Here is a 27,692-nt window from a genome sequence, read left to right on the forward strand (position 1 = left end):
ACATTATATATATATATTTTTTTCTTTCTAAATAATTCCGGAAAAAGGAAAAAATTCCCAATAGCGGCAGACTGGTGTACTTTAACACTTAAACAGCCCTCTATAATCTAAAAAGCAAAGGAAAAAGGGGGCACAGCACAGGGAGAACTTGCCTGCTATATATTTGCAGCTTCAAATAAATATTTTTTTTTTCAGCTCACTGTGAAAGTCTCTTATCAGTATCACATAGCAGTTTGCACCAAATCAAGGTGAAATGTAATTCTAAATAATAATAACTGAATTGTAACTAAAGTGAAAATTAGAGGCTTAGTAAATTACATCTGAGGTATCAGGTGCCGAAGTAGTAGCAGAGTTTCTTAAATCAATAATCGAAAAAAAAATTCTTAACGTGGTCATCTCAATAGTTGTGACTATCATTAGTACATATTCACTAATGGTTTACAACTAATAGACACATTAATACACTAAAAGTGAAGTTGCATAATTATATTTGCACATTGGGTATGTGTCTTAAAAGTAGACACAATTTGGGGTCCATTTATTTTAAATTAAAGGTATGTTCTCCAATATATGATAAAGGGGAGCACTTTACCTTTTCTTCATTTCGGTTGAGTCAATTTCCTATTGACTCACGGAAATGAAGGGGGGGGGGTTTGAATATGTCATGCAGTTTGTTTTAAATATGTTGTGTATTTTTATTGGATCAGAATGAAGTGGAGAGACATTAGTCTCCATTTTTGAGCCTAGCAGCCATGTTAAAGCAGATGCATTCAAAACTTAACCCTAAATACTAAAATGATAAATGTTGTTTGATTATCATAACAGAATGTTCTCAATCACCATATCAGCTTTGTTTGGGTTATCTCTTAAAGGTCCTAGATACAATGCCCTTCATAGTCAGACGTTAGCTATAAACATTGTATTGGTAGCTGTTACGAGGTCAAAATTATCCTCAGTTTTTTTCTTATATTCTGGTAAAGCAAAACTTTTTCCCCATTATTTAAAGTTAGAGGCCTCACATATATTTGGTAATATACTTAATTGTGATCATGTTACAATATGGATTCAAATTATATCAATTAGTACGTATGGTGAAAAATCCTTCTAAAAACCTATATTATTGTGAATATCAACCCCAGTCAGCAGGGTTTGCATATTACAACCTCATCGGTGAAGCAGGAAGAAAAATCAACAGACACATGCCTCGCACAGCAGTAGGGTGCCCATGTATATCCTTTTTAAATAAATCATGGTTTAATAAGTGACAAAATATATAATTTCATGGTAATCAAAATTTGCAGCAATAAATTTAGTAAATAAAAAACATTTTTTGCCGGATTAATGGAAATACTGGAGTATGAAAACCTGCTTGACCTGCTTATGTTTTTTTTAAGGAGATGTAGCAGGGGGGAGAATAGCAGCCCACATGCAAAGCTACAGCTGAACTCATTTTTTCCTTGTTTTGGTTTGTTTTTTCTCACAGATACTGTTAAAAAGAAAAAAAATATGTAAAACAGAAAAAGTGACTTAACTACTTTCCAGGCCCTGTAGAACATACAGTACTTTTTCCAGTTTAGAAGTGCTGCTTTTTAACCATTGTTGTCTCATACTAATATGCCATTGCTGATGCTGGAGAAAGATATTTGTTAAACTACCCTTAACCCATAAACCAGCTTGCTATTTGCTTGCAACTAAGAAACCTTGGAATGATGCCAGGAGGCCAAAGATGAGACGTCAGAAGACAAAAACATTTGAGGAAGACACATATTGTATAGAAGGGCAAAGATCTGGGATTTTCCAGTATGAGAACGAGAGGGCCGCATAAATGAACTTTGGCCAAGAAATTAATAAATGTTAAATATGCTAAAGAGATAAAGCTTAACTAACCAATCAAAAAGTAACATGATGATTTTGAAGTCATAACTGAACCTCCCTTTTTTTGTCAGATGTAAAAACAATGTACTTCCGTGTAATAAACAGAAACTCTTTGAGAACTCTCTGGGAACACTCCTGAGTTTCATGCTGAGGAAAGTTTTTATACCAACATTCTGTCTGGTGTGAATTTGCTTATGCCGGCCCTCAGCAATATGCAGTAGCGGTCACACATTTTAATCCCTCACCTCAAGCCATCCTTGACCACTTGAACAGCCACTTCTTTCCAAGTTTACGCCTCTATGCAATGCCCTCTTACAAGGAGCCACCTTACCCCCTCAAGCACTGGAAGTACACATTACTCTCTTACCTAAGGAGGGGAAGAACAAGTTGGAATGTGGAAGCTACCGCCCCATTTCACTCCTAAACTCATATTAAATGGTTTGCTAAACTGCTGTTTTTCTGCATGAAGCATCTAATTCTACAACTGGTTGGTCCCAAACAGGTGGGTTTTGCACACTCTAGAGAGGGTTAACAACAACACATGTCTCATCTCCCTTATCCATCATGCACATCATTCTCATCAAGACCTCATTCTATTAGGCACGGATGATGAAAAAGCGTTTGACCAAGTGTCTTGGTCATTTATGAATGCAACATTAAAGGGGTACTCCAGTGAAAGTTTTTTTTTTTTTTTTTTTATCAACTGGTGCCAGAGAGTTAAACAGATTTGTAAATTACTTCTATTAAAAAATCTTAATCCTTCCAGTACTTATCAGCTGCTGTATACTATACAGGAAGTTCTTTACTTTTTTTTCCCTTTTCTGTCTGACCACAGGGCTCTCTGCTGACACCTCTGTCCATGTCAGGAACTGTCCAGAGAAGGAACAAATCCCCATAACAAACTTCTTTCCTGGACAGTTCTTAACACAGACAGAGGTGTCAGCAGAGAGCACTGTGGTCAGACAGAAAAGAAAAAACAAAGTAAAGAACTTCCTGTGGAGCATACAGCAGCTGTTAAGTACTGGAAGGTTTAAGATTTTTCAATAGAAGTAATTTACAAATCTGTTTAACTTTCTGGAATGAGTTGATTTAAAAAAAATAATAATAATAATTTTCCACTGGAGTACCCCTTTAACCCCTTAAGGACTCAGGGTTTTTCCGTTTTTGCACTTTCGTTTTTTCCTCCTTACCTTTTAAAAATCATAACCCTTTCAATTTTCCACCTAAAAATCCATATTATGGCTTATTTTTTGCGTCACCAATTCTACTTTGCAGTGACATTAGTCATTTTACCCAAAAATGCACGGCAAAACGGAAAAAAAAATCATTGTGCGACAAAATCGAAAAAAAAAACGCCATTTTGTAACTTTTGGTGGCTTCCGTTTCTACGCAGTGCATATTTCGGTAAAAATTACACCTTATCATTATTCTGTAGGTCCATACGGTTAAAATGATACCCTACTTATATAGGTTTGATTTTGTCGCACTTCTGGAAAAAATCATAACTACATGCAGGAAAATGTATACGTTTAAAAATGTCATTTTCTGACCCCTATAACTTTTTTATTTTTCCATGTACAGGGCGGTATGAGGACTAATTTTTTGCGCCGTGATCTGAAGTTTTTATCGGTATGATTTTTGTTTTTATTAGACTTTTTGATCACTTTTTATTCATTTTTTTAATGGTATAAAAAGTGACCAAAATACGCTTTTTTGTACTTTGGAATTTTTTTGCGCGTACGCCATTGACCGTGCGGTTTAATTAATGATAGATTTTTATAGTTCGGACATTTACGCACGCGGCGATACCACATATGTTTATTTTTTTTTTTATTTTACACTGTTTTATTTTTTTTATGGGAAAAGGGGGGTGATTAAAACTTTTATTAGGGAAGGGGTTAAATGATTTATTTATTAACACTTTATTAACACTTTTATTTAAAATTTTTTTTGCAGTGTTATAGGTCCCATAGGGACCTATAACACTGCACACACTGATCTCCTATGCTGATCACTGGCGTGTATTAACACGCCTGTGATCAGCATCATCGGCGCTTGACTGCTCCTGCCTGGATCTCAGGCACGGAGCAGTCATTCGTCGATCGGACACCGAGGAGGCAGGTAAGAGCCCTCCCGGTGTCCGATCAGCTGTTCGGGACGTCGCGATTTCATCGCGGCAGTCCCGAACAGCCCGACTGAGCAGCCGGGTCACTTTCAGTTTCACTTTAGAAGCGGCGGTCAGCTTTGACCGTCGCTTCTAAAGGGTTAATACCGCACATCGCCGCGATCGGCGATGTGTGGTATTAGCTGCGGGTCCCGGCCGTTGATTAGCGCCGGGACCGCCGCGATATGATGCAGGATCGCGGCGCGATCCCGCTTCATATCGCGGGAGCCGGCGCAGGACGTAAATATACGTCCTGCGTCGTTAAGGGGTTAAGTAAAAACTTTTCCTCCCATATTCATCTCTGCGATATGTACTCTATATTCTCGACCTACAGCGAGGTTGCACCTAAATGATACATTAACTCCGCATTTTCATATCACCAATGGGACACGTCAAGGCTGTCCACTGTTCCCCAATCTCTTTGTTCTGACTATTGAGATACTGATTCAGAGGATGAGGCAAACTGATATGGTGCAGGGTATATGGGTTGACGACTATATGAACAAAACCGTGGCTTTTGCAGACAACATACTCCTCCTTTCCAACCCTTCAGTGGCACTTCCTTGTGTGTTTCAGGCTTATGGACAGATCTTTAATTTTAAAATAAACTGCAGTAAATCCAAAATCTTAAAAACATTTCTATTTCAGAAACTGACACTCTCCCCCTTAAAACTTTGGCTCCATTTAATTGGCCTAGTAACCACATCAAATATTTGGGAATCAACTTGACTAGATCCACACTTTTCCTCTATTTAGAAAACTTTCTCCCACTTTTATGTAAAGTTAAAAAACAACTTTTAGATCTTAAACTGCCCATGACCTCATGGATGGGGAGGAAAAACTACTTAAAAACCTATATTCTACCACAAATCCTTTATGTCTAACAAACAGTGACCCGTCAACATTACTCCCTAGCGCCTCTGCTGCATTTAAGACAAATGGTTAGGCAACTCAAAAGGGGCACTCTTCTCTGCTCCCTCTCTCTTGGTTCAATAAGTATGGTCTACTCCATCAGCTTCCTGATGGTATTGTCTCACGCTTATATGAAGAACTGCTTTCTTGCTCTTCACCTGTGATGACTAGATACTTGCTTGCATGGGGTTTGGAACTCAACACTACCTTTTCAAAAGATGAAGTCAAAAGCATGCTGGCTCTGTCTCATAGCTATTCCAGATGTGCCAGGATCCAAGAAAACTCCTTTAAGCATTTGACTAGGTGGTATTGCACGACTGACTGGCTTTTTCGACTCAACCTTATGAGTAATAACCTCTGTTGGCGTTGTGGCATGGAGGCGGGTAAGTTAACACTTATTTGGCTAGATTTCTCTAAAAAAGCCCTTTTGGGAGGAGGTCTTGAAAACTGTTGAATTGATCACGAAGGTGAAAATTCCCTTGCTCTGGGCCCCTACTCCCGCACTCTCCCCAAAGAGGGCAGACGTGGCTACCATGCTACTGACGGACACAAGACTTTTAATCCCAGCTAATTGGCACCAGTCAAATCTCCCCACTCTACATTCATGGTTTAATAAAGTTGATTATATATGTAGGATGGAGGAACTAGTGAGTTGGGAGCTGAGGAGACAAGTGACCTTTAAGAAAAGTGTGGGACACTTGGAGATCATACTGCTCCTCAAGTGATAACCCTATCCCCTCAGATACTGGAATTTATGAAACCATCTAGTTTGCTATGTTTTACAAAGGGTAATTGATGTACGTTTATGGGCCTTTTTGATTCTTCCTGACATATGTACAAATATATGTTCGTTGGCCTTTTCGTGCCCTCTATTACATGCCTCATTACAGGGCCTTTCCTTACATTTAGTTCCCTCACGTAATGGTACTTTTTACTAAAATGCATGGATTGTAAATAGTTGGGTTTACCCACTTTCTTCCTACTCCCCCCCCCCTCCTCCCCAACTTACCAGCCTTTATTTGAATATTTCCTCTACTCCTTTATTTTTTTTTTTTTAATAACTCCCTTTGAGCAAAACCTTATTCAAAACTTCATGAATGTGTGTACTCTTTACCGCATGTGATTTATACATTGGGCCTGCGTGCCCTCGAAATAGGTTCAGTGCATTGTCCATAACAAGGTTATACTCTGTTTTTTGTTTTTGTTGTCTGCCCTTGTTTCCCCTTGTTAAAAAATTTAGATAATTTAGGAATTAGGAAAGAAAAAGAAAAAAAGATCAAAATTTACATCCTAATTAAACCAGATATAATGGTCTCTTGACTTACAATGGTCCTCCTGGAACCAATAATGGAACTTCAGGGACCACTGTATTCATTCCAAACATTTTTAAAATTGTTACAACATTTAAACAAACAATACATAATTTCTCTTCTGCAAATTGTAAGTCACTGAAAAAAAATCTACTGAAACTAAGAGGATATGAGAGCCTCTGTAAATCACTAACCTGAAAGAAAATTCCGAAGTCGAGCAAACTGCAGTTCGTATTGTTGTGGTTCTACTTGACATGGTGCGGAAGATACAATATTTGAACAGCTAGACTCTGCTTGTACTAAATAAGAGAAAAAAAAATTTAAGATAAGATTTTCTAAACTTCAGAAATTTTAAAGAGTACCTCTCATGATCTTGTTACATTTTATAACATGCTTTATGCCCTCGTTATGTTGTTCCTCTAGGTGTCTGCATTCTGTGTCTAAGCGCATACAGTAGCCTCTATCACGTCAAACACGCAGACATACAGAACATACAGGTGCGGTTGCTATTGGTTACGGCTCACATTTCTCAGTCACGTGTCTCAAAGTTTGTTTTGTTAAAACACATATATACTGTTTTTCAGACTGTTTTAGGGACACATTTACCTTCCCTTATTGTACCAGCCCAGTCCTGCATTCTTGCTAGTATAAAAGGTTAAAAAACTTAAAACAGAAAAAAAAACAAAAAACAGAAAACACCTTATTGGGTGGGGGTGGGGGGGGGGGTTTGCGGCGTTAATAGTATTTGTATGTACATATGCTAGTAAGAGGCCATATGAGGGTGCATGGAATATTACTGTCTCATACTATATGTGGGTATACGGGGCATGTGTACGGGTCCATGCCTTATACTAACCCACGGCTGGGGCACCACATGCACAGACACGCCTCAAATTATGTTGATTGTTGTATCTCATGCCCACAGGTGCACGATCAGCGCCACATATCATCTGGGTTACCAGGCAGGTTGTGCTTAGGGTACGTGAATTGTACATACTATGTCCATTTAAAATGTAGCAGGTAAGTACATTGTTTTATTAAATCATAGGTACTTGTTCCATACAAAACCACACCCTCATTCATTACCATATCTATTACCAGGCATCATTTACACCTTCTACTGTTCGGGGTGATAAATCTATTTTACTATGAGTCTCAACACTGATAAATGTAAGGTAATGCACATGGGGAAGAAAAATCCGGACTAGGATTATGTATTAAATGGGAGAACACTTGGGACGACTGACATTGAAAAGGACTTCGGAGTCTTAGTTAACAGTAACTTTAGCTGTAGTGACCAGTGTCGGGCAGCTGCTGCCAAGGCTAATAAAATCATGGGGTGCATCAATAGGGGCATAGATGCCCACGACAAGGAAATAATTCTACCACTGTACAAATCACTAGTCAGACCACACATAGACTACTGTGTACAGTACTGGGCACCAGTGTACAAGAAAGATATAGTGGAGCTGGAGAGGGTTCAAAGACGGGCAACCAGAGTAATACGGGGAATGGGAGGACTACAGTACCCAGAAAGATTATTAGAATTAGGGTTATTTAATTTTGAAAAAAGGCGACTTAGGGGAGACCTAATAACTACCGTATATGCCGGCGTATAAGATGACTGGGCGTATAAGACGACCCCCAACTTTTACAGTTAAAATATAGAGTTTGGGATATACTTGCCGTATAAGACTACCCCTCCTACCGCTATGTACAGTACCTTATAGTTCCCCCACATTAGGTCGGCAGCATGTTCCCCCACATTAGGTCGGCAGTATAGTTCCCCCACATTAGGTCGGCAGCATGCTCCCCCACATTAGGTCGGCAGCATGTTCCCCCACATTAGGTCAGCAGCTCCCTCCACCCCCCCCCCCCCCACAATAGTAGGCAGCTCCCCCCACAGACATACAACTTCCAGCCATATAGAGTTTATGGCTGGAGGCTGTATGTCTGTGTACTGCCCCCCACAGTGTTCCGGTCACCGCTCCTCCGGCCCGGGGTCACAATCTACTGCTATGGCCTATGGACCATAGCAGCAGTCGCGGGACCAGAGGAGCGGTGATCGGAACACTGTAGATGACGCGCCACCGGTCACTCACCAGACCCCGGCCGCGCTCGTCCTCCTCTGGTCCTCCTGCGCCTCTATGGTTATACTCACGGGACGTCACTGACGTCCAGTGCGTACAACCATAGAGCGGTGGAGAAGCGCAGAAGGACCAGAGGAAGACCGCAGGAGGACCGGAGGAGGACCGGAGGAGGACGCGCGGCGGGCGGGGAATGGCAAGTGACCTGCGGACATCCTTATGTCGTGCACAGGGATGTCCGGCATAGGAATACTTACGATTATCGTGCCAGCTCCTGTGTGCGGCTGCAGGCGGGGGCCGGCCAGAGCATGTAAAAACTAATTCATGAATACTAAAAACCAGGGTGCCTCCAGCTGTTGTGAAACTACAACTACCAGCATGCCCAGACAGCCTTTGCCGGTCCGGGCATGCTGGGAGTTGTAGTTTCACAACAGCTGGAGGCACCCTGGTTTTTAAGTATACAGTTATTAGTTTGTACATGCTCTGGCCGGCCCCCGCCTGCAGCCGCACACAGGAGCCGGCACGATAATCGTAAGTATTCCTATGCCGGACCCCAATACCCGGCGTATAAGACGACCCCCGACTTTTCAGAAGAAAATTCGGGGTTAAAAAGTCGTCTTATACGCCGGGATATACGGTATGTATAAATATATCAGGGGGACAGTACAGAGATCTCTCCCATGATCTATTTATACCCAGGACTGTATCAAAAACAAGGGGGCATCCTCTACGTCTAGAGGAAAGAAGGTTTCTACACCAGCACAGATGGGGGTTCTTAACTGTAAGAGCAGTGAGACTGTGGAATTCTCTCCCAGAGGAGGTGGTCATGGTGAACTCTGTAATAGAGTTCAAAAAGGTGCTGGATGGATTTTTGGAGAGTTATAACATTACTGGCTATGTATACTAGATTTATAGGGACAGAAGGTTGATTCAGGGATTTATTCTGACTGCCATATTTGGAGTCGGAAAGGAATTTTTACCTCTAGTATGAGGGTTTTTGCCTTCCTCTGGATCAACTCAACTCAATAGGGACTTATTAGAGTTATAGGTTGAACATGGACTCTGGACTTTTTTCAACCTTATGAACTATGTTACTATGTTACCTCAGCTTTCACCTGGGACACATGTTCTTTCAGATCGCTTAATTGCTGAGGACTTTTTTGATTCACATTGACCTCCTATATCTTAGTTTACCTTATGCTCCTTTCCCTCCCTTTCCCCACTGTACCCGAGCCTTTTTTGCTTCCACCACACCTGGGTATCATAATCAGGGCACTATTCTACAAGTAATCTGATACAACTCCTCTCAAAGTCGGTAGCTATTGGAGGTGTGTAGTCCCTACATAAAAATCCCAGCTCATGTGGCAGGCATGTATTTAATATGTTGTTTTCTCCATCACAGGTTCTTGTCACTTCAGGACTAAGTAGTCACTACCGTTTTCTACATATCCATTCATATTTACACTTAGGCAGTTAGTTTGGGTGCGTGAAAAAAAAAAAAAATGTTTGTACAACTCTAACCTCGTTCAAGCATTTTTCTATATACTCGCTCAACTACAGTCTCCTTTCTACAGGGTAGGTTATCAGGTTAGGTGATTCTGCCACCTTCTATCACAGGTGAGGGTCAGGCTTTATGGGTGTAATGCGTCTTGGGGGGGGGGGGGGGGGGGGTTACTGCATGCCCCATGGTTGCGAAATTGCAGCTTGCGGCCAGATCAATATCAACCACAACCACATTGTTTATACTTGGATATATCACCACTACAGGTACGTTGGTTACGCTAAACCACACACATCATTAGGCTCAACCTGTTACGACTACAGGCACAAGGGTGGAGAGTAAATCTGTCACGACTACAGGCACATTAGGTAGGATTAGACCGGTCCCAATCTTAGGCACGTTGATTACGAAAACATGTCACGACTACAGGCACGCAAGATACGTTTAGAGCTCTCACGATTGTTAGCCACATTGGGTACTCTTAAACCTGTCACGACTACAGGCACGTTGGTTATGCTAGTCTATCACGATCTTAAACATGTTGGTTTGTCTTAAACCTGTCACGAGTACAGGAACGATGATTAGGCTCAAACCTGTCAAGACTACAGGCACGACTGTCACGCTTAAACCTATCATGACTACAGGCATTTTGTCATGATCAGACATATCGTAATGACAAACGAATTGATTACGGGCTCACTGCTCATTAACACATGCATGACGCTCACGCTGGGTGTCACACTTACTGCTTTTGTTCACAGCATGTTCCACATTGGCTCCAAGCACCTAGACTAGGGATGTACCGATACTAGTATTGGTATCGGGGTCCATACTAGCCCTTTACATGGTATCGGGGGACTTGTTTAATGCCCCCGATATCATGTCAGATATCTGCTGCCCCGTTCTCCGGTCCTCCCGTCCGCTTCACAGTATTTCATAGAGGACATGTGACACACACGTCACTCCGCCTCGTCCCCAGCGCCCAGCGTAACGCTATGGAGGAAACCGGAGTGACGTATATGTCACATGCTCCTCCATAGGACGTCATGTCACATGCTCCTCCATCATCCTGAAATCCAAGGATGCCAGGTTTAACTGCAAACTCACCTTGCCAGAGTTCGTGCTAGCATTTAGTCTATTCCGCGATATATGTTCAGCCAGTCCTAACCGGAGAGAGGAGTTGGATCTCTATATGTACAAGGTGGATCTCTATATGTACAAGGTGGCGAATCTGGGGGCTCTGCCTTCTACAAATTCCACGGATCCTCTGCAGCAAAAGCGGTGGCAGCCTTGGTTCAATACGAGCATGTTACCACCTGGGCCAATGTAGACACTGAGCTCTTCTGCAGTCATTTTGCAGGTCTCAGGGCCCCCCGCTTGTAGCCAGTGCCACGCCATGACCCACACCATGGACTGGTGTAGTGAAGTCACCCTAGCTCCCCAGGTAGAGAAAGCCAGACAGACATCAGCTGCTGTTATCCCCAAGGCAGCTCCTTACTTGGATAAACTAGGCGGCCCTATGATACACTTAGGCAGAGCACAGATCTGCAATCATTTCAATTTCACCTCCTGCCATTATAATCAGTGCAGGCTTCTTCATTTATGCTCAATCTGCTTCTGTACGCACCCAAAATATCATGTCCCCAGAGAGGTGCTGCCATGTGACTAAGCGTGGTACATACAGGGCTACTCAGTGGTTATTTACTGGATCATCCCAATACAGCATGGGTACAGTTCCTTATCAGCAGCTTGAGGGAGGGGTCTAGTGTCGCTCCCCCAATCATGTTTTGAATGCAAAAACCTGTTGTCAGACGATAGGGACCAAGCCACAGTCACTGCCCTGTTAAAAGTAGAGTTAGAAAAGGGGTTTATTTATGGTCTGTTTTCTTCCCCGCCATTCAATCTCTGGAGAGTGAATCTAGTGGAAATCGTGTCGGGAAAGTTTTCCAATAAAAAAAAAAAGGTTAAGACCTCTCTGTGACTCATTCTTGTCACATCCCTAGCATTAACCCCTTAAAGACCCATGGCGAAGGCGTACGTCATGAGTCCGCTCCCTATCTATAATGCGGGGCCTCGGCCGGGACCCGTGGCATAGATCACGGTGCCGTGCGCAATTAACCCTTTAGACGCGGCGTTCAAAGTTGATCAATGTAAAAGATCAGTGTGCCCAGTGTTATAGGTCCCTATGGGAGCTATAACACTGGAAAAAAAATTTAAAAAAAGTGGAAAAAAAAGTGAAGATAATTCCCCTATTAAAAGTTTGAATCACCCCCCTTTTTCCCATAATAAAATAAAAATAAACATATGTGGTATCACACCGTGCTGAAATATCTGAATTATAAAAATATATCGTTAATTAAACCACACGATCAATGGCGTACGCACAAAAAAATTCCAAAGTCCAAAATAGTGCATTTTGGGTCACTTTTTATATCATGAAAAAATGAATATAAAGCGATCAATAAGTCCTATCAATGCAAAAATTGTACCGCTAAAAACTTCAGATCACTGCGCAAAAAATGAGCCCTCATACCGCTGCCATACGCGGAAAAAAAAAAAGTTATAGTGGTCAGAATATTACAATTTTAAATTTTCCTGCATGTAGTTATGATTTTTTCCACAAATACAACAAACTCAAACCTATATAAGTAGGGTATCATTTTAATCATATGGACCTACAGAATAAAGATCAGGTGTAATTTTTACTGAAAAATTTACTGTGTAGAAACGGAAGCCCCTAAAAATTACAAAATGGCATTTTTTTCTCACAATGATTTTTTTTTTCCGTTTCGCCGTAGATTTTTGGGTAAAATGACTGACGTCATTACAAAGTAGAATTTGTGGCGCAAAAAAATAAGCCATCATATGGATTTTTAGGTGCAAAATTTAAAGTTATAATTTTTTAAAGGTAAGGAGGAAAGAAAGAAAATGCAAAAACGGAAAAACCTTAAGGGGTTAAAGGGGTACTCCCATGGAAAACTTTTTTCTTTTAAATCAACTGATGCCAGAAAGTTAAACAGATTTGTAAATTACTTCTATTTAAAAATCTTAATCCTTCCTGTACTTCTTAGCTGCTGAATACTACAGTGGAAATTCCGTTTGAAACACAGAGCTGTCTGCTGACATCATGAGCACAGTGCTCTCTGCTGATATCTCTGTCCAATTTCGGATCTGTCTAGAGTAGGAGAAAATCCCCATAGCAAACATATGCTGTGCTGGACAGTTCCTAAAATGGACAAAGATGTCAGCAGACAGCTCTGTGTTTCAAAAAGAAAATAATTTCCGCTGTGGTATTCAGCAGCTAATAAGTACAGGAAGGATTAAGATTTTTTAATAGAAGAAATTTACAAATCTGTTTAACTTTCTGGCACCAGTTGATTTAAAAAAAATAAAAAATAAGTTTTTCATTGGAGTACCCCTTTAATTCACTGATACCATCGGAGGAATTCTCCATGAATTATTCCTCCATAGATGAGGCTATAGAGGTCCTTATCCATTTAGTAGCATCTACTTGTCTAAGGCTGCCATTACAGATGCCTTCAAGTTACTCCCCATCAAACTCAGTCTATGGCAGTGGCACAGCATCAAGTGGGAGGGTCAGTATTATTTCGCTAGCAAACTGACATTTGGCTCCAAAAATTAGCCCCTGGATATTTGACCAGTTTGCTCAGGCTCTCCACTGGGTGTTACTTAACAGAGGTCAGTGTAATTGCGTAATACACTACCTAGATGACTTTTTTAATAGAACATCCTGCCATAGTCCCTCGGGACCTTGATTACGTTACGCACGATATTCGCCAACCTAAACGTTCCAGTAGCACCAAACAAAGTCGAGGTGCCCAGCATTCAGATTACCTTTTTGGGGTTATGCTTGAAGATACAATGAAGATGCAAGCTAGCCTCCCGCAAGATAAACTGCTCAGGATCAGGACTGCCATCCACAAGGTAGTAGTCTCCCAGTTGCCCACCAAGGTCGAGTTGCAGTCGATCCTCAGGCATGCTCAGCTTTGCTGTTAGGATAATACCTCAAGGTTGGGATAATACCTCAAGGTTCATTAGTGTCTAGACTACTGAAACTACTACCCTCAGCCCTTGATCAAGACAGCACGGTGCTACTAGATAGAGAAGCGCTAGCTGACTTAGCCATGTGGGACAATTACTTGTCCCATTGGAATGGGAAATCATTATTCACACCCAGGGCCTCACAACAGTCTCCGTGTATTCACACCGATGCGGCTTCCAACACAGGCTTCGCGCCGATCCATCACTCTCACTGGATGGCCAGTGCATGGCCTAGGGAGGTAGTCAGCCTCCCTGGAGTAAGCCAGGCATCCTCATTCGAGATATATCCAGTGGTGGTAGCCGCGCGGGTCTGGGGCAGGGAGTGGTCCAACACCACGGTTATTTTCTTTACCCATAATGCTGCCATAGCAGACATCTTGAATAGCGGACGGTCCACCTCCAGAGAGATTATGTCCTTTGTCAGACGATTCATTTGGTTATCTTTGATTTATAAATTTTTTCGGTGAACACATTGGTGGGCACAACAATGTAGCGGCAGACTCCTTATCTCGGCTTAAAATTTATCATTTCTTCCAGGTGTGTCAAGAGGCCGATACCGTTTCCACTCCCACTCGTCAACTCAGTTCCTGGATGATGGATTGACGCGACACACAACCAGTACCAAATCGCTCATCTCACAGTCCCTTTCAGTGAACACGCTCAAGACATACAACACCGCATGGAGGTTGTAAACAAAATTCCAACAGTCACACCTCCAGCAACAACTGGGCAGCATCAAATACCTACACACCTTTGTTGCTTTCTGCCATTCAATCCTCAAACTCTTTCACAATACGATAAAACTGTATCTCTCAGGTATCCACTTTCAGTCCCTAGAGTGCCCAGATAATCCTTGATTATTCTCCTCACATCCTATTTGGGCTATCCTCAAAGGGATTAGCAAAACCAACAAAGCACCACACGTCAGCCGGTATCCAGGCAGCTGTTCAGGTCCCTGTCACAAGCTTTGTCCAGCTTGCCCTTTGGCCTCATGCTCAGCCTACTGTTAAAAACAGCCATGCATTTAGCATACTACGGCTTTCTCAGGCCAGGAGAGTTCTCCAGAACTCATACCTCGTCGGCCCTCTTACGGAAATCACATATCGCGTGGCACAATACCATTTATGTCTTAACACTGTATTCTTCTAAAACGCTTACGCCAGGGAATGTTGACCAGGTTAAATATTTCCCCACTGGCAACGCCTGGTGTCCTGTTGTAGTAATTAGAGAATGGTTGGACGTCATTGACAATATGGCACCTAATTCTCCTTTGTTTTCTGTGTCAGGGGTACCGTTGAGTACTGCAGTGTTTATGAAACATATCCGCGTGTTGTTGAAAAATATGGGGGTCAATCCGATTTCCATCTCTGGCCACTCCTTTAGAATCAGAGCAGCATCAGCAGTTTTTTAAAAATAACACACCAGTTCACATCATCAAGAAATTGGGGAGGTGGAGATCCTCAGGTTACTCCCGATACATTCCAGACCCCCATTACGAAATGATGTTGGCTTTTAAACTTTTGGTCACGTGATTGTATGCTACTCATGTAATAAAACTCCCTGGTTCACAACCTAATGCTGTCTTTGCTCCCTTTTAAAGTATATCTACCGCAGCAGTTATGGCAAAACTCAAGCTGCTTAGCTTAGGTAGGATCAAGCTTCAGTTCTGATAGTTGTCCTGACCACAAATCTATATATTCTGTATGTAAATGTCCTATGTATGCTGATCTGAAGAAGGGGTATCCTCCCCGAAACGCATTCTCGGTTTATTGTTTTATGAATAAAACCTTTCCAGTGCTTGCATAACCACATCTCTGGTCCTGGTTTGTCACACTTCTATTGGAACCAGCAGTGCCTTGAAAGGGTCATTTTTCTCCGCTCTACTTTTGTTTGCCGTCAGGACTGGTTTACCCTTCTCCTGGGACCCCGGGCTAAGCAGCTGTTTCAGCAACTTTTCGCAAAATAAGTGTTGGGTTGATATGCAAGTATTCACTTGCTCCAGATGAGCAGCCATTACCTATAGGCACATTGTACCAAGTTACTTTGATAAAGTCTAAAGGGTATTACACAAGGCCCCCTCGCTTTGGTCTTTTTTTTTTTTTTTCTCCTTATGCTAGTATGTCCAGAGGCAAAGATGCTGAGTTGACCATAGCAAGCAGATTGAAAAATGAAAAAAACAGGCCTTTTCACAAATGAAAGAAGCGATCTGATCTTATGGGCAACTCAGCAACTTTTCCTCTGGAGGGGTTTTGATAAATCTTCCTCATAATGCCTAACATCAATATTTCTGCAGTGCAACTTGTATTATCCTAGAATGGTTGCATTTACACATTTAATTCCTGCAGCTGGGTCATGTGACTGCTAAGCAGATTACCAGTAAATTACATACTTACAAATGTAACATGAAGTGGTATCTTCTGTATAGAGTGCTACTGCACAGAACATTTCTGACCTATATAAGGGTGCAGGAATGTAGTAGACAAGACCCTACAAATCAGTCAAACAGTTAAACTCCCAGACCCACACTGCATGCTTCTGTGGGTACTTGTGTGCAAAACCTCTAGTGTAACCTTTCAGATACCTCTTTGCTATTGACAGACATCCCTGTCGGGTTCTTACATGCAGGAGACAGCAATGTGACCCTGCTGCTGATAGTAGGTACTCACTAGAAAAAAAAATAAGCTCAGTTGCTGAAAACTTTTCATAGTTCCCGAGCACACAGCCACCATACAAACAGCATTTTGTGTAAATATTACAAATTTAACATTTTTGGTTGAAATAACACTGACAATAAGTTGTGAAGTCCTTTCATTTTCAGTGCGCTGTTATCACAGCAGCTCCCCAGCTACTTCCACCATCCCAAGATGACACATTATTGTCTGTCTCAGAAAGCTTGGTTCGATATGGTCTCTAACCCCAACCCCAAAGTATTGTTATACAGCTCTGACCAGCCCCTGCAGCCTACATCCCCATATACATATATATATCTTTACTGGGACATTTAGGGATTAATGAGGTGCATTACAGCATGCTATAATGTACTGAACAATTTTCCAGCTGCTGCAGACTGTTCGGCTTTTTTTTTTTTTTTTTTTCTTACGTTTGGAAATAGGCAATGATTAGAATTTTGTTATGGGATTTATTTATTTATATTTTTTAAATACATTTTTCTCCGCTGTGTTTACAGAGGAAAATAAAATGGCAGTTGAAATACAGCAGGATAAGGTAAACTTTCCCTTAGACATCACAATAGACAAAGTTACCAAGTCCAGATGGCATTCACTCCTGCATTCCATTGGGGTTAAGTAATTTAATAGACAGACCTCTTTTTAAAATAATTAACCTCTTCAGGACGCCGGGCATATGCATACGCCCTGCATCCCAAGTCCTTCGGCATATGCCCATGGGAATTCCGGTCCCAGCCGCTAGCCGCTTGGGGACCGGACCGGGATGCCTGCTGAAATCATTCAGCAGCCATCCCGGCACATCGCCCACGGGGGGTCCTGAGATCCCCCCATGTCGGCGTTCGCATGTCAATTCTGCTATTCTGGGCTTATCGGGTCTCTAGTGACCCGATCACCCAGAAAATAGGGATGATCGGAGCTGTCAGTGACAGCCCGATCATCCTGAGGGCTAGGAGCGAGGTCGCAGTGCTGCGATCTCCTCCTATCCCCTGCCATTGGTCATAACTGGTTCTGCCCACCCCTGGATGTCGTGGGGAATGTGGGGAGAAGATGGAGGCTGGTACCTGGAGGAGAAGATGCGTGGGGACCCCCGATCGTCGCTGGAGACTGCAGAGATCCTGGCTCAGGTAGGGAAACAACGGTGGGGGCGAGGAATTGAAAGTGAAAGTAAAGTGATCTTTACTGTGGCAACCACTAGGAAGGCCAAATTGCAACTCCCAGCAAACTCCCAGCCAAAGGCTGTCTGTGCATGCTGGGAGTTGAAGTTTGGCAACATCTGGAGGGTCACAGTTTGGAGACCACTGTTACAGTGGTGCCCAAATGGTAGCCCTCCAGATGTTGCCAAACTACAACTCTCAGCATGCTTAGACTGCCCAGGCATGTTGGGAGTTGTAGTTCTGTAACATCTGTCCCTTCAGATTTTGCAATTTTCAAGAAATTTTTGAAAATTGCTGCTCTACTTTGAAGCCCTCTAATTTTTTCAAAAACCAAAATATGTACATTTTATGATGCCAACATAAAGTGGACATATTGTATTGGTGAATAAAAATAAAATTTATTGGGAATATCCATTTTCCTTACAAGTAGAGAGCTTCAAAGTAAGAAAAATGCTAAATTTTCATGACATTTTGGGATTTTTCACCAAAAAAGGATGCAAGTAACGCCGAAAATTTACCACCAAGATAAAGTAGAATATGTCACGAAAAAAAAAAAAAAAACACTCAGAATCAGAATATTCGAGTTATTAATTCGTAAAGCGACGGTGGTCAGAATTGCGAGAATGGGCTCAGTCCTTAACCCCTTCAGGACCAAGCCCATTTTGGCCTTAAGGACCAGAGCATTTTTTTGCACATCTGACCACTGTCACTTTAAACATTAATAACTCTGGAACGCTTTTAGTTATCATTCTGATTCCGAGATTGTTTTTTCGTGACATATTCTACTTTATCATGGTGGTAAAATTTTGTGGTAACTTGCATCCTTTCCTTGTGAAAAATCCTAAAATTTGATGAAAAATTTGAAAATTTTGCATTTTTCTAACTTTGAAGCTCTCTGTAATATACATTTTCATTACAAGCAAATTAAAAAAAAAATTATTCACATATACAATATGTCTACTTTATGTTTGCATCATAAAAGTGAAGAGTTTTTACTTTTGGAAGACACCAGAGGGCTTCAAAGTTCAGCAGAAATTTTCCAATTTTTCACAAAATTTTCAAACTCACTATTATTCAGGGACCAGTTCAGGTTTGAAGTGGATTTGAAGGGTCTTCATATTAGAAATACCCCACAAAAGACCCCATTATAAAAACTGCACCCCCCCCCCCAAAGTATTCAAAATGACATTCAGTCATCATTTTAACCCTTTAGGTGTTTCACAGGAATAGAAGCAAAGTGAAGGAGAAAATTCACAATCTTCATTTTTTACACTCGCATGTTCTTGTAGACCCAATTTTTGAATTTTTACAAGGGGTAAAAGGAGAAAATGTATACTTATATTTGTAGCCCAATTTCTCTTGAGTAAGCACATATCTCATATGTCTATGTAAAGTGTTCGGCGGGCACAGTAGAGGGCTCAGAAGGGAAAGAGCGACAAGGGAATTTTGGAGAGTACGTTTTTCTGAAATGGTTTTTGGGGGGCATGTTGCATTTAGGAAGCCCCTATGGTGCCAGAACAGCAAAAAACCCTCACATGGCATACCATTTTGGAAACTAGACCCCTTGAGGAACATAACAAGGAATAAAGTGAGCCTTAATACCCCACAGGTGTTTCACGACTTTTGCATACCATATATACTCGAGTATAAGCCGAGTTTTTCAGCACAATTTTTTGTGCTGAAAACACCCCCCTCGGCTTATACTCGAGTGAACTCTCCACCCGCAGTGGTCTTCAACCTGCGGACCTCCAGAGGTTTCAAAACTACAACTCCCAGCAAGCCCGGGCAGCCATCGGCTGTCCGGGCTTGCTGGGAGTTGTAGTTTTGAAACCTCCGGAGGTCCGCAGGTTGAAGACCACTGCGGCCTTCGACATCATCCAGCCCCCTCTCACCCCCCTTTAGTTCTGTACAGTACTCACCTCCGCTCGGCGCTGGTCCGGTGCTGCAGGGCTGTCCGGAGAGGAGGTCGTCCGGTGGGATAGTGGTTCCGGGCTGCTATCTTCACCGGGGAGGCCTCTTCTAAGCGCTTCGGGCCCGGCCCCAGAATAGTCACGTTGCCTTGACAACGACGCAGAGGTACGTTCATTGCCAACGTACTTCTGCGTCATTGTCAAGGCAACGCCTCTATTCCGGGCCGGAAGCGCGGAGAAGAGGCGCCCCCGGTGAAGATAGAAGCCCGGAACCACTATCCCACCGGACCATCTCCTCTCCGGACAGCCCTGCAGGACCGGACCAGCGCCGAGCGGAGGTGAGTACTGTACAGAACTAAAGGGGGGTCAGAGGGGGCTGGATGATGTCGAAGGCCGCAGTGGTCTTCAACCTGCGGACCTCCAGAGGTTTCAAAACTACAACTCCCAGCAAGCTCGGACAGCCGATGGCTGCCCGGGCTTGCTGGGAGTTGTAGTTTTGAAACCTCTGGAGGTACGCAGGTTGAAGACCACTGAGGGCGGATGATGAGAAGAGGATGATGAAGGGGGGGGTGTGGGATGACGACAAGAGGATGATGAAGGGGGGGTGTGGGATGACGACAAGTGGATGATGAAGGGGGGGGTGGGATGATGAAGGGGTGTGTGTGGGATGATGACAAGGGGATGATGAAGGGGGCTGGGGATAATGACAAGGGGATGATGAAGGGGGGGATGTGTGGGATGATGACAAGGGGATGATGAAGGGGGGATGTGTGGGATGATGACAAGGGGATGATGACAGGTGATGATGATGAGGGTCTGGATGATGACAGGCGGTGATGCTGATGAGGATGTTAATGACGGGTCTGGATGATGACAAGGGGGGATGATTTATTTCCCACCCTAGGCTTATACTCGAGTCAATAACTTTTTTTTTTTTTTTTTTTTTTTTTTTTTTTTTTTTTTTTTTTTTTCCTGGGATTTTGGGTTGAAATTAGGGGTCTCTGCTTATACTCGGGTCGGCTTATACTCGAGTATATACGGTATGTAAAAAAAAATTTATTTTTTTCCACTAAAATGTGTGTTTCCCCCCAAATTTCACATTTTTCCAAGGGTTAATAGCAGAAAATACCCCCAAAAATGTGTAACCCCATCTCTTCTGAGTATAGAGGTACCCCATAAGTTGACCTGAAGTGCACTATGGGCGAACTACAATACTTAGAAGAGAAGGAGTCATATTTGGCTTTTTGAGAGCAAATTTTGCTCGGGGAGCATGTCGCATTTAGGAAGCCCCTATGGTGCCAGGACAGCAAAAAAAAAACACATGGCATACCATTTTGGAAACTAGACCCCTTGAGGAACGTAACAAGGGATACAGTGAGCATTTGCCCCCCACTGGTGTCTGACAGATCTTTGGAACAGTGGGCTGTACAAGTTTTCATTTTCACGGACCACTGTTCCAAAGATCAGTCAGACACCTGTGGGGGTAAATTCTCATTGCACCCCTCATTACATTCCGTGAGGGGTGTCGTTTCCGAAATGGGGTCACATGTGGGGTTTTTGTTTTTTTTGCGTTTGTCAAAACCGCTGTAACAATCAGCCACCCCTGTGCAAATCACCTCAAATGTACATGGTGCGCTCTCCCTTCTGGGCCTTGTTGTGCGCCCCCAGAGCACTTTGCGCCCACATATGGAGTATCTCCGTAGTCGGGAGAAATTGTGTTACAAATTTTGGGGGGCTTTTTTCCCTTTTACCTCTTGTGAAAATGTAAAGTATAGGGCAACATCAGCATGTTAGTGTAAAAAATTTAAATTTTTTACACTAACATTCTGGTGTAGACCCCAACATTTCCTTTTCATGAAGGGTTAAAGAAGAAAATACCCCCCAAACCTTGTAACGCAATTTCTCCCGAGTACGGCGATACCCCATATGTGGCCCTAAACTGTTGCCTTGAAATACGACAGGGCTCCAAAGTGAGAGCGCCATGTGCATTTGAGGCCTAAATTAGGGATTTGCATAGGGGTGGACATAGGGGTATTCTACGCCAGTGATTCCCAAACAGGGTGCCTCCAGCTGTTGCAAAACTCCCAGCATGCGTGGACAGTCAACGGCTGTACGGCAATACTGGGAGTTGTTGTTTTTCAACAGCTGGAGGCTCTGCTTTGGAAACAGTGGTGTATCGGACGTTCTTATTGGGGGAGGGGGGCTGTGTAGGGGTATGTGTATATCTAGTGTTTTTAACTTTTTATTTTATTTTGTGTAGGTGTAGTGTAGTGTTTTTAGGGTACAGTCACATGGGCGGGGGATTACAGTGAGTTTCCCAGCGCAAAATTTGCTGCATCTCAAACTTGCAGCGAGAAACCCACTGTAAAAGCCTCGCCCATGTGAATGTACCCTGTACATTCACAGGGGGGGTGCACAAGCTGTTGCAAAACCACAACTCCCAGCATGCATGGTCTGTTAGTGCATGCTGGGAGTTATAGTTTTGCAACAGCTGGAGGCACAGAGGTTAGGAAACACTGAGTTAGAAACAATGTTTCCCAACCAGTATGTCTCCAGTTGTTGCAAAACTACAACTCCCAGCATGCCCAGACAGCTGAAGGGCATGCTGGGAGTTGTAGTTCGGCAATATCTGAAGGGCCAGATGTTGCTGAACTAAAACTCCCAGCATGCCTGGACAGTCAGTGCATGCTGGGAGTTGTAGTTTTGCAACAGCTGGAAGAGCTCAGATTGGAGACCATTATACAATGGTCTCCAAACTGGGACCCTCCAGATGTTGCAAAACTACAACTCCCAGCATGCCCAGACAGCCAAAGGCTGTCTAGGCATGCTGGGAGTTGTAGTTTTCAGACTCCTAGAAGCAGCAGTGAAGTTCTTCACTGCTGCTTCTGAGGACCACATACTCACCTGCCGGTCCCGTCGCTGCTCGTCCACGTGGCCGGTCCTGCGCTGCTCCTCGGTCCCGCCGCTGGTTCGGGTAAGACTGCCGGTCCCCACGTGTTCCCCCACCTATGCCGCGAGCCCCCGCAGCCATCGTCCCCCGTTCTGCCCGACTTCCAGGGGCGGGCAGTGCGGGGGATCTGAACTTTCACCTAGATCACTGTGATTGGTCCACAGGGACCAATCACAGTCATCGCTGACCAGGACCAATGGATGGTCCTGGGGGTGAAGCAGAAGTTGTCCCCTGCTGGAAACAGCGGGACTTCTGCTGGGTAACCTGTGCGATGCTGCGCATTGCCGGGTTAACTGAATGTCATTTATAAACGCCGGGATGCGCGAACGCACTGCACAACCCGGCGTTTATATATGCCATTCTGCGGGAAGGGGTTAAAGGGTACCTCTCATCAAAAAAACTTTTGATATATTATAGATTAATGTATGCAGAATAACTTTACAATTGCATGTTATTAAAAAATATGCTTCTTTCTATTTAATTTTCCACTTTGAAGAAATGACCACTAGGGGTCTCCCTACCAGTCCTGGCAGCAAGCATTTCAGACTCATGCTGGAGTCCTAAACACTACGAGCTGCCAGTCTGCTTTGTTCACAAAGGAGAACACTCAGAGCTGCCAGCCTGCTTTGTTCACAGCCTGTTTGGCTGTGAACAAAGCAGGCTGGCAGCTCAGAGTTTCTAGGACTCCAGCATTAGTCAGAAATGCTTGCTGACAGGACTGATCGGGAAAAATACAATAGAAAGAAGCATATTTTTCATTAACATGCTATTGGAAAGTTATTCAACATTCATTAATCTAAAATATATCAAAAGTTTATTTGATGAGAGGTACCCTTTAAGGTGAAAAAGGGCTGCGTCCTTAAAGGAGAACTGTGGAATATAAAAATTGTTGCCCATACTGCAGTAAAAAAAATAAAGATGTACATACCTTCCTCCGGTCCCCCGGGGACTCCGGTAACCGGCTCCGGTCTCTGCCGCGATCCACTTCCTGGTTGCCGGTGGTCGGATGAATCATACTGCGCTCAGCCAGTCACCAGCCGCAGCGAAGTCCGACACGCTTCAGGACACAAAATTCTTCACTACACCGGCACCTGCGGCCGGGGCCGAAAATGTCACACTGCCGTTCAGCCTACCGCCGGTCGAGTCGGGACTTCACTGCGGCCGTTGATTGGCTGAGCACAGTAAGACTCTCCGACCACCGGCAACCAGGAAGAGGATCACAGCGGAGGCCAGATCTGGTTACGGAAGGCCCCGGGGGAGTGGAGGAAGGTATGTACATCTTTATTTTTTTACTGCAGGCACTATGGGGGACAATTTTTATGTTCTGGAGTTCTCCTTTAAGGGGTTAAGGACTCTTTAATGACAGTGTCTGTTTTCCAAGATTGGCACATTCATGAAGGGGTTAAAAATAAAAAAAAATAGAGACCCCAGGAATTATAGGCCTTTCGCTTAACCTCCATTGTAAGTACAATTTTTGAGGGTTGCCTATATGATGCTATAAAGGAGAATCTTAAAAATAAGTGTATGACTCCATATCAGCATCGGTTTATGAGGGATTGCTGTTGGCAAACTAACCTGATCAGCTTTTATAATAAGAAAAGTTTTATTATTGTCTGAAGAGAATGTCATATACCTTGCGTTTTACAAAGAATTCAATACTGTGCAACATAACAGGTTGGTACATAAAATGAGAATGATTGGGCTGGGAGAAAATTAGTCTAAGAGAGTAAGTAACTGGCTCAGTGATAGGAAAAAGAGGGTGGTTCTTAATGGTTCATACTCTGATCCTTGGGGTATTCTTTTAATAACTGACAGTTTTGGGCTCTATACTCTGTAACCCCCATAACGACAATTGACGTTAATATAAGTCATGATGCGGAGGGACTTAACGCACCATGACATATTTAGCAGAAAGATCGTAGAGGATTGGATTAGTGTGCATCAGAGGGCATCAGTGATTGGATGCTATGTTTAAAGATCACATTGGTGCAATTGTTAAAGAGGCGGTCCTGCTACCATATAAATAGAGCTGTATTACAAACCACACTCATTGCTGTCAGTATCTCTCCTGATGAAGCCACAACAGTGGTGAAACATGTCGGGGTGTGGCAGCATTGTATTTTAAATAGCAATACTTGTGTTCCCCAACTCTAGTAATCACACTTAAAGTCTTGTTACATTAACTATCCGCAACCACGGTGCACAGTGGGTTGCGTACATTAACCTTACAACTATAGTAACCTAAAACATTCTAGGTACAGGAGATACTTTGAGGCTCTACTGGCTCACTCAGTACCAGAGTATATACAATTCCCATGAATAAGGCTATAACCCTGGGAATAGACCTGGTTTACTGACAGAGACATATGACATTATTGCCCCATCAGTAGGGAACTCTCAGTAAAACTTGTGATAGTGACCAAATAGTGATACAAATCACATATTTGGGGTCCACAGATGGTAGTGTTTTTTAAATAGGTTTTTCTCACTTATGATTTTCACAAATTGAATAAAAGTTATGTTTTATCCTATATTTAACACATTATAAAATAAGGTTTTTGTTAACCCTCTGGGTTTAACTGTTATATATGTACATGACATTAGCACCGGACTGGTGCTCACATCATGCACACTAGGTAGATCCTGGCTGCTATCAGCAGCCAAGGACTGGCCGGTAATGGGGGACATCTGCAATCGCACTGATGACCGCCATTAACCCCTCAGATGCTGTGATCAATACAGATAGGGCAATTTTAAACATACTAGTTTTGTTAAAGTTTGAGATTAAATATTTTATAGGAAGAGGCATGTATAATTTTTACCGTATTCACCCACAAAATAAATACAACATGTCATTTTATCGTAAAGTGTACAGAGTGAAAACAAAACCTTCCAAAATATGCTAAATTGTGGTTTTCTTTCAATTTCCCCACATAATAAATTTTTTTGGTTGTGTCATACATTTCATGGTGAAATGAGTCATATAATTACAAAAATACTAAAAATAAAATTGGCCTAGTCCTTAACCACTTAAGGACCTAGGGCGTATGGATACGCCTTGACGTCCTGGTACTTAAGGACCCAGGGCGTATCCATACCAGGGCGTATCGTTCAGCAGGCATCCCGCGCAAATGCCCAGGGGGGTCATCAGACCCCCACCCCATGTCGGCGATCGCGGCAGATCGTTGGTGAATTCACACTAACGATCTGCCGCGATTCGGGTCATAAGGGTCACGTGTGACCCGCTGACCCAAAGATACAAGGTGATTGGGGGTGTACAATACATCCCCTATGACCCACTGTATCTATGGGGAGGTGGCGATTTCGTCACCCCCCCAGGAGCGCTGCTATTGGCTGGACGATCCTCCAGCCAATAGAAGCCGGCGGGGGAGGGATTAACTGCCTCTTCTTGCAGCTCTTAGCTGAGTTCAGTCAGCGGGCAAAGCTGCTCGAAGGTGCCAGGGACCCCACCCCCCCCCCCCCCCCGTGAGGATTGGAGGCCCCTCAGGACCGACGATCCCTCATAGAGCAGGGACAGAAAACCCCCCAGGGAAAGGTAGGGAAAATTGTCTAAAACAGTGAAATAAAACAAAAAAAAAAAAAAATTCCCCCCTGACCCCCTAATAGGTCCCCAAGGGTCTGCCTGAGATTTTTTAGCTTGAGCCGGGGGCTATTAGGGGTTCAGGGCGCTGTATTTGCCCCCCCCCTTTTTTTTTGGCCGCAGCTTTTTATTTTTGTTCATATAACGGTGTGTGATTTCTAATCATACACCTTTATATATAGTATACACCAAGCACACACACTACATACACCCCCTCCCCCCCCCCGCCACCGTAGAAAAAGGCGATGGCTCGCCAGGGATTTTCGGCAGCGGAGGCATACGCTTTTCTTGCCTCCGACTCCGTCAGTGAGGACGATGAAGATCCAACATTCCTGTGTTCTTTATCGTCCTCCTCATCATCTAGTACGGATGATGAGCCCCCTGCACGGCGGCGGAGACGCCGCCAGGCAAGGCCACGCATCCCCCATGAAAGTGCCCCAGTGGCTGGCACTAGTGCGAGTGGTGATGCCGCTCGTACTAGGAGTCCGACCCCCCAGGCTATTTTACCGGAGCTCCCTTCCGGTGAACCTGTCTGGAGACCCCCAGATGGTTATCAGCCACGGATTCCAGGGTTTGTTGGAGACTCCGGAATCCGGATTGACACAGCTGGGTTCACTGAATTTGACTTTTTCAGTTATTTTTTCAGTGACAGCCTGGTCAATCTAATGGTGGAGCAGACAAATCTGTACGCCAGGCAGTTCATCGCCCACCACCCCGATTCTTTTTTGGCCAGGTCCAATGGATGGTACGCCGTCAGTGCAGCCGAAATGAGGACATTTTGGGGCCTCGTGCTGCACATGGGCCTGGTCAAAAAGCCAAGTGTCAGGCAGTACTGGAGCGGGGACGTCCTATACCAGACCCCGCTGTACAGTATGGCCATGGCACGGAAGCGGTTCGAGGCCATTGGGAAATGCCTGCATTATGCAGATAATGCGGCATGTCCACCCTGAAGTGATCCCACCTATGACCGGCTTTACAAAGTGATGCCGGTCATCGATCACTTTGGGGCCAAATTTTTGGAGGCCTATGTACCGCTTAGGGAGCTCTCTGTAGAAGAGTCTCTCCTCAGTTTTAAGGGGAGACTCATCTTCCGCCAGTATATTCCCTCGAAGTGGGCACGATATGGCGTGAAGCTATATAAACTTTGTGAGAGTACCTCCGGGTACACTTTCAAGTTTAGGGTGTATGAGGGACGAGATTCCCGTATTGAACCCCCAGATTGTTCCCCCACTCTGGGTGTTAGCGGGAAAATCGTTTGGGACCTTATGTACCCATTGCTGGATAAGGGTTACCACGTGTACGTGGACAACTTTTATACCAGCATCCCTCTCTTCACATCCCTTGCCACCAGATCGACGTCCGCTTGATGGACCGTGCGGAAGAATCAGAGAGGCCTCCCTCTAAATTTTGTTCAGACACCTATGCCCAAGGGTGAGTCCCGTGCCCTTACCCCTGAAAACCTGTTGCTGGTCAAGTATA

The 27,692-nt window shown here is 43.6% G+C and overlaps 1 protein-coding gene across 7 annotated transcripts in view; it reads right to left on the reverse strand.

Moving 5' to 3' along the window:
* TAF5L (TATA-box binding protein associated factor 5 like) overlaps positions 1-27,692 on the reverse strand; it is a 170,833-nt gene that overhangs the window by 72,352 nt on the left and 70,789 nt on the right. For 6 of the 7 annotated variants that reach the window (XM_056566925.1, XM_056566926.1, XM_056566923.1 and 3 more), the window contains one exon: positions 6,456-6,560. The exons of the other annotated variant lie outside the window; for it this stretch is intronic. In XM_056566925.1, coding sequence (XP_056422900.1) covers positions 6,456-6,560 — 105 coding nt within the window. Of the gene's footprint in view, positions 1-6,455; positions 6,561-27,692 lie in introns of those variants that run through there. 7 annotated transcript variants of the gene reach the window in all.

This window comes from Hyla sarda, chromosome 3, assembly GCF_029499605.1.
Source record: "Hyla sarda isolate aHylSar1 chromosome 3, aHylSar1.hap1, whole genome shotgun sequence".
Classification (NCBI taxonomy): Eukaryota; Metazoa; Chordata; class Amphibia; order Anura; family Hylidae; genus Hyla; species Hyla sarda.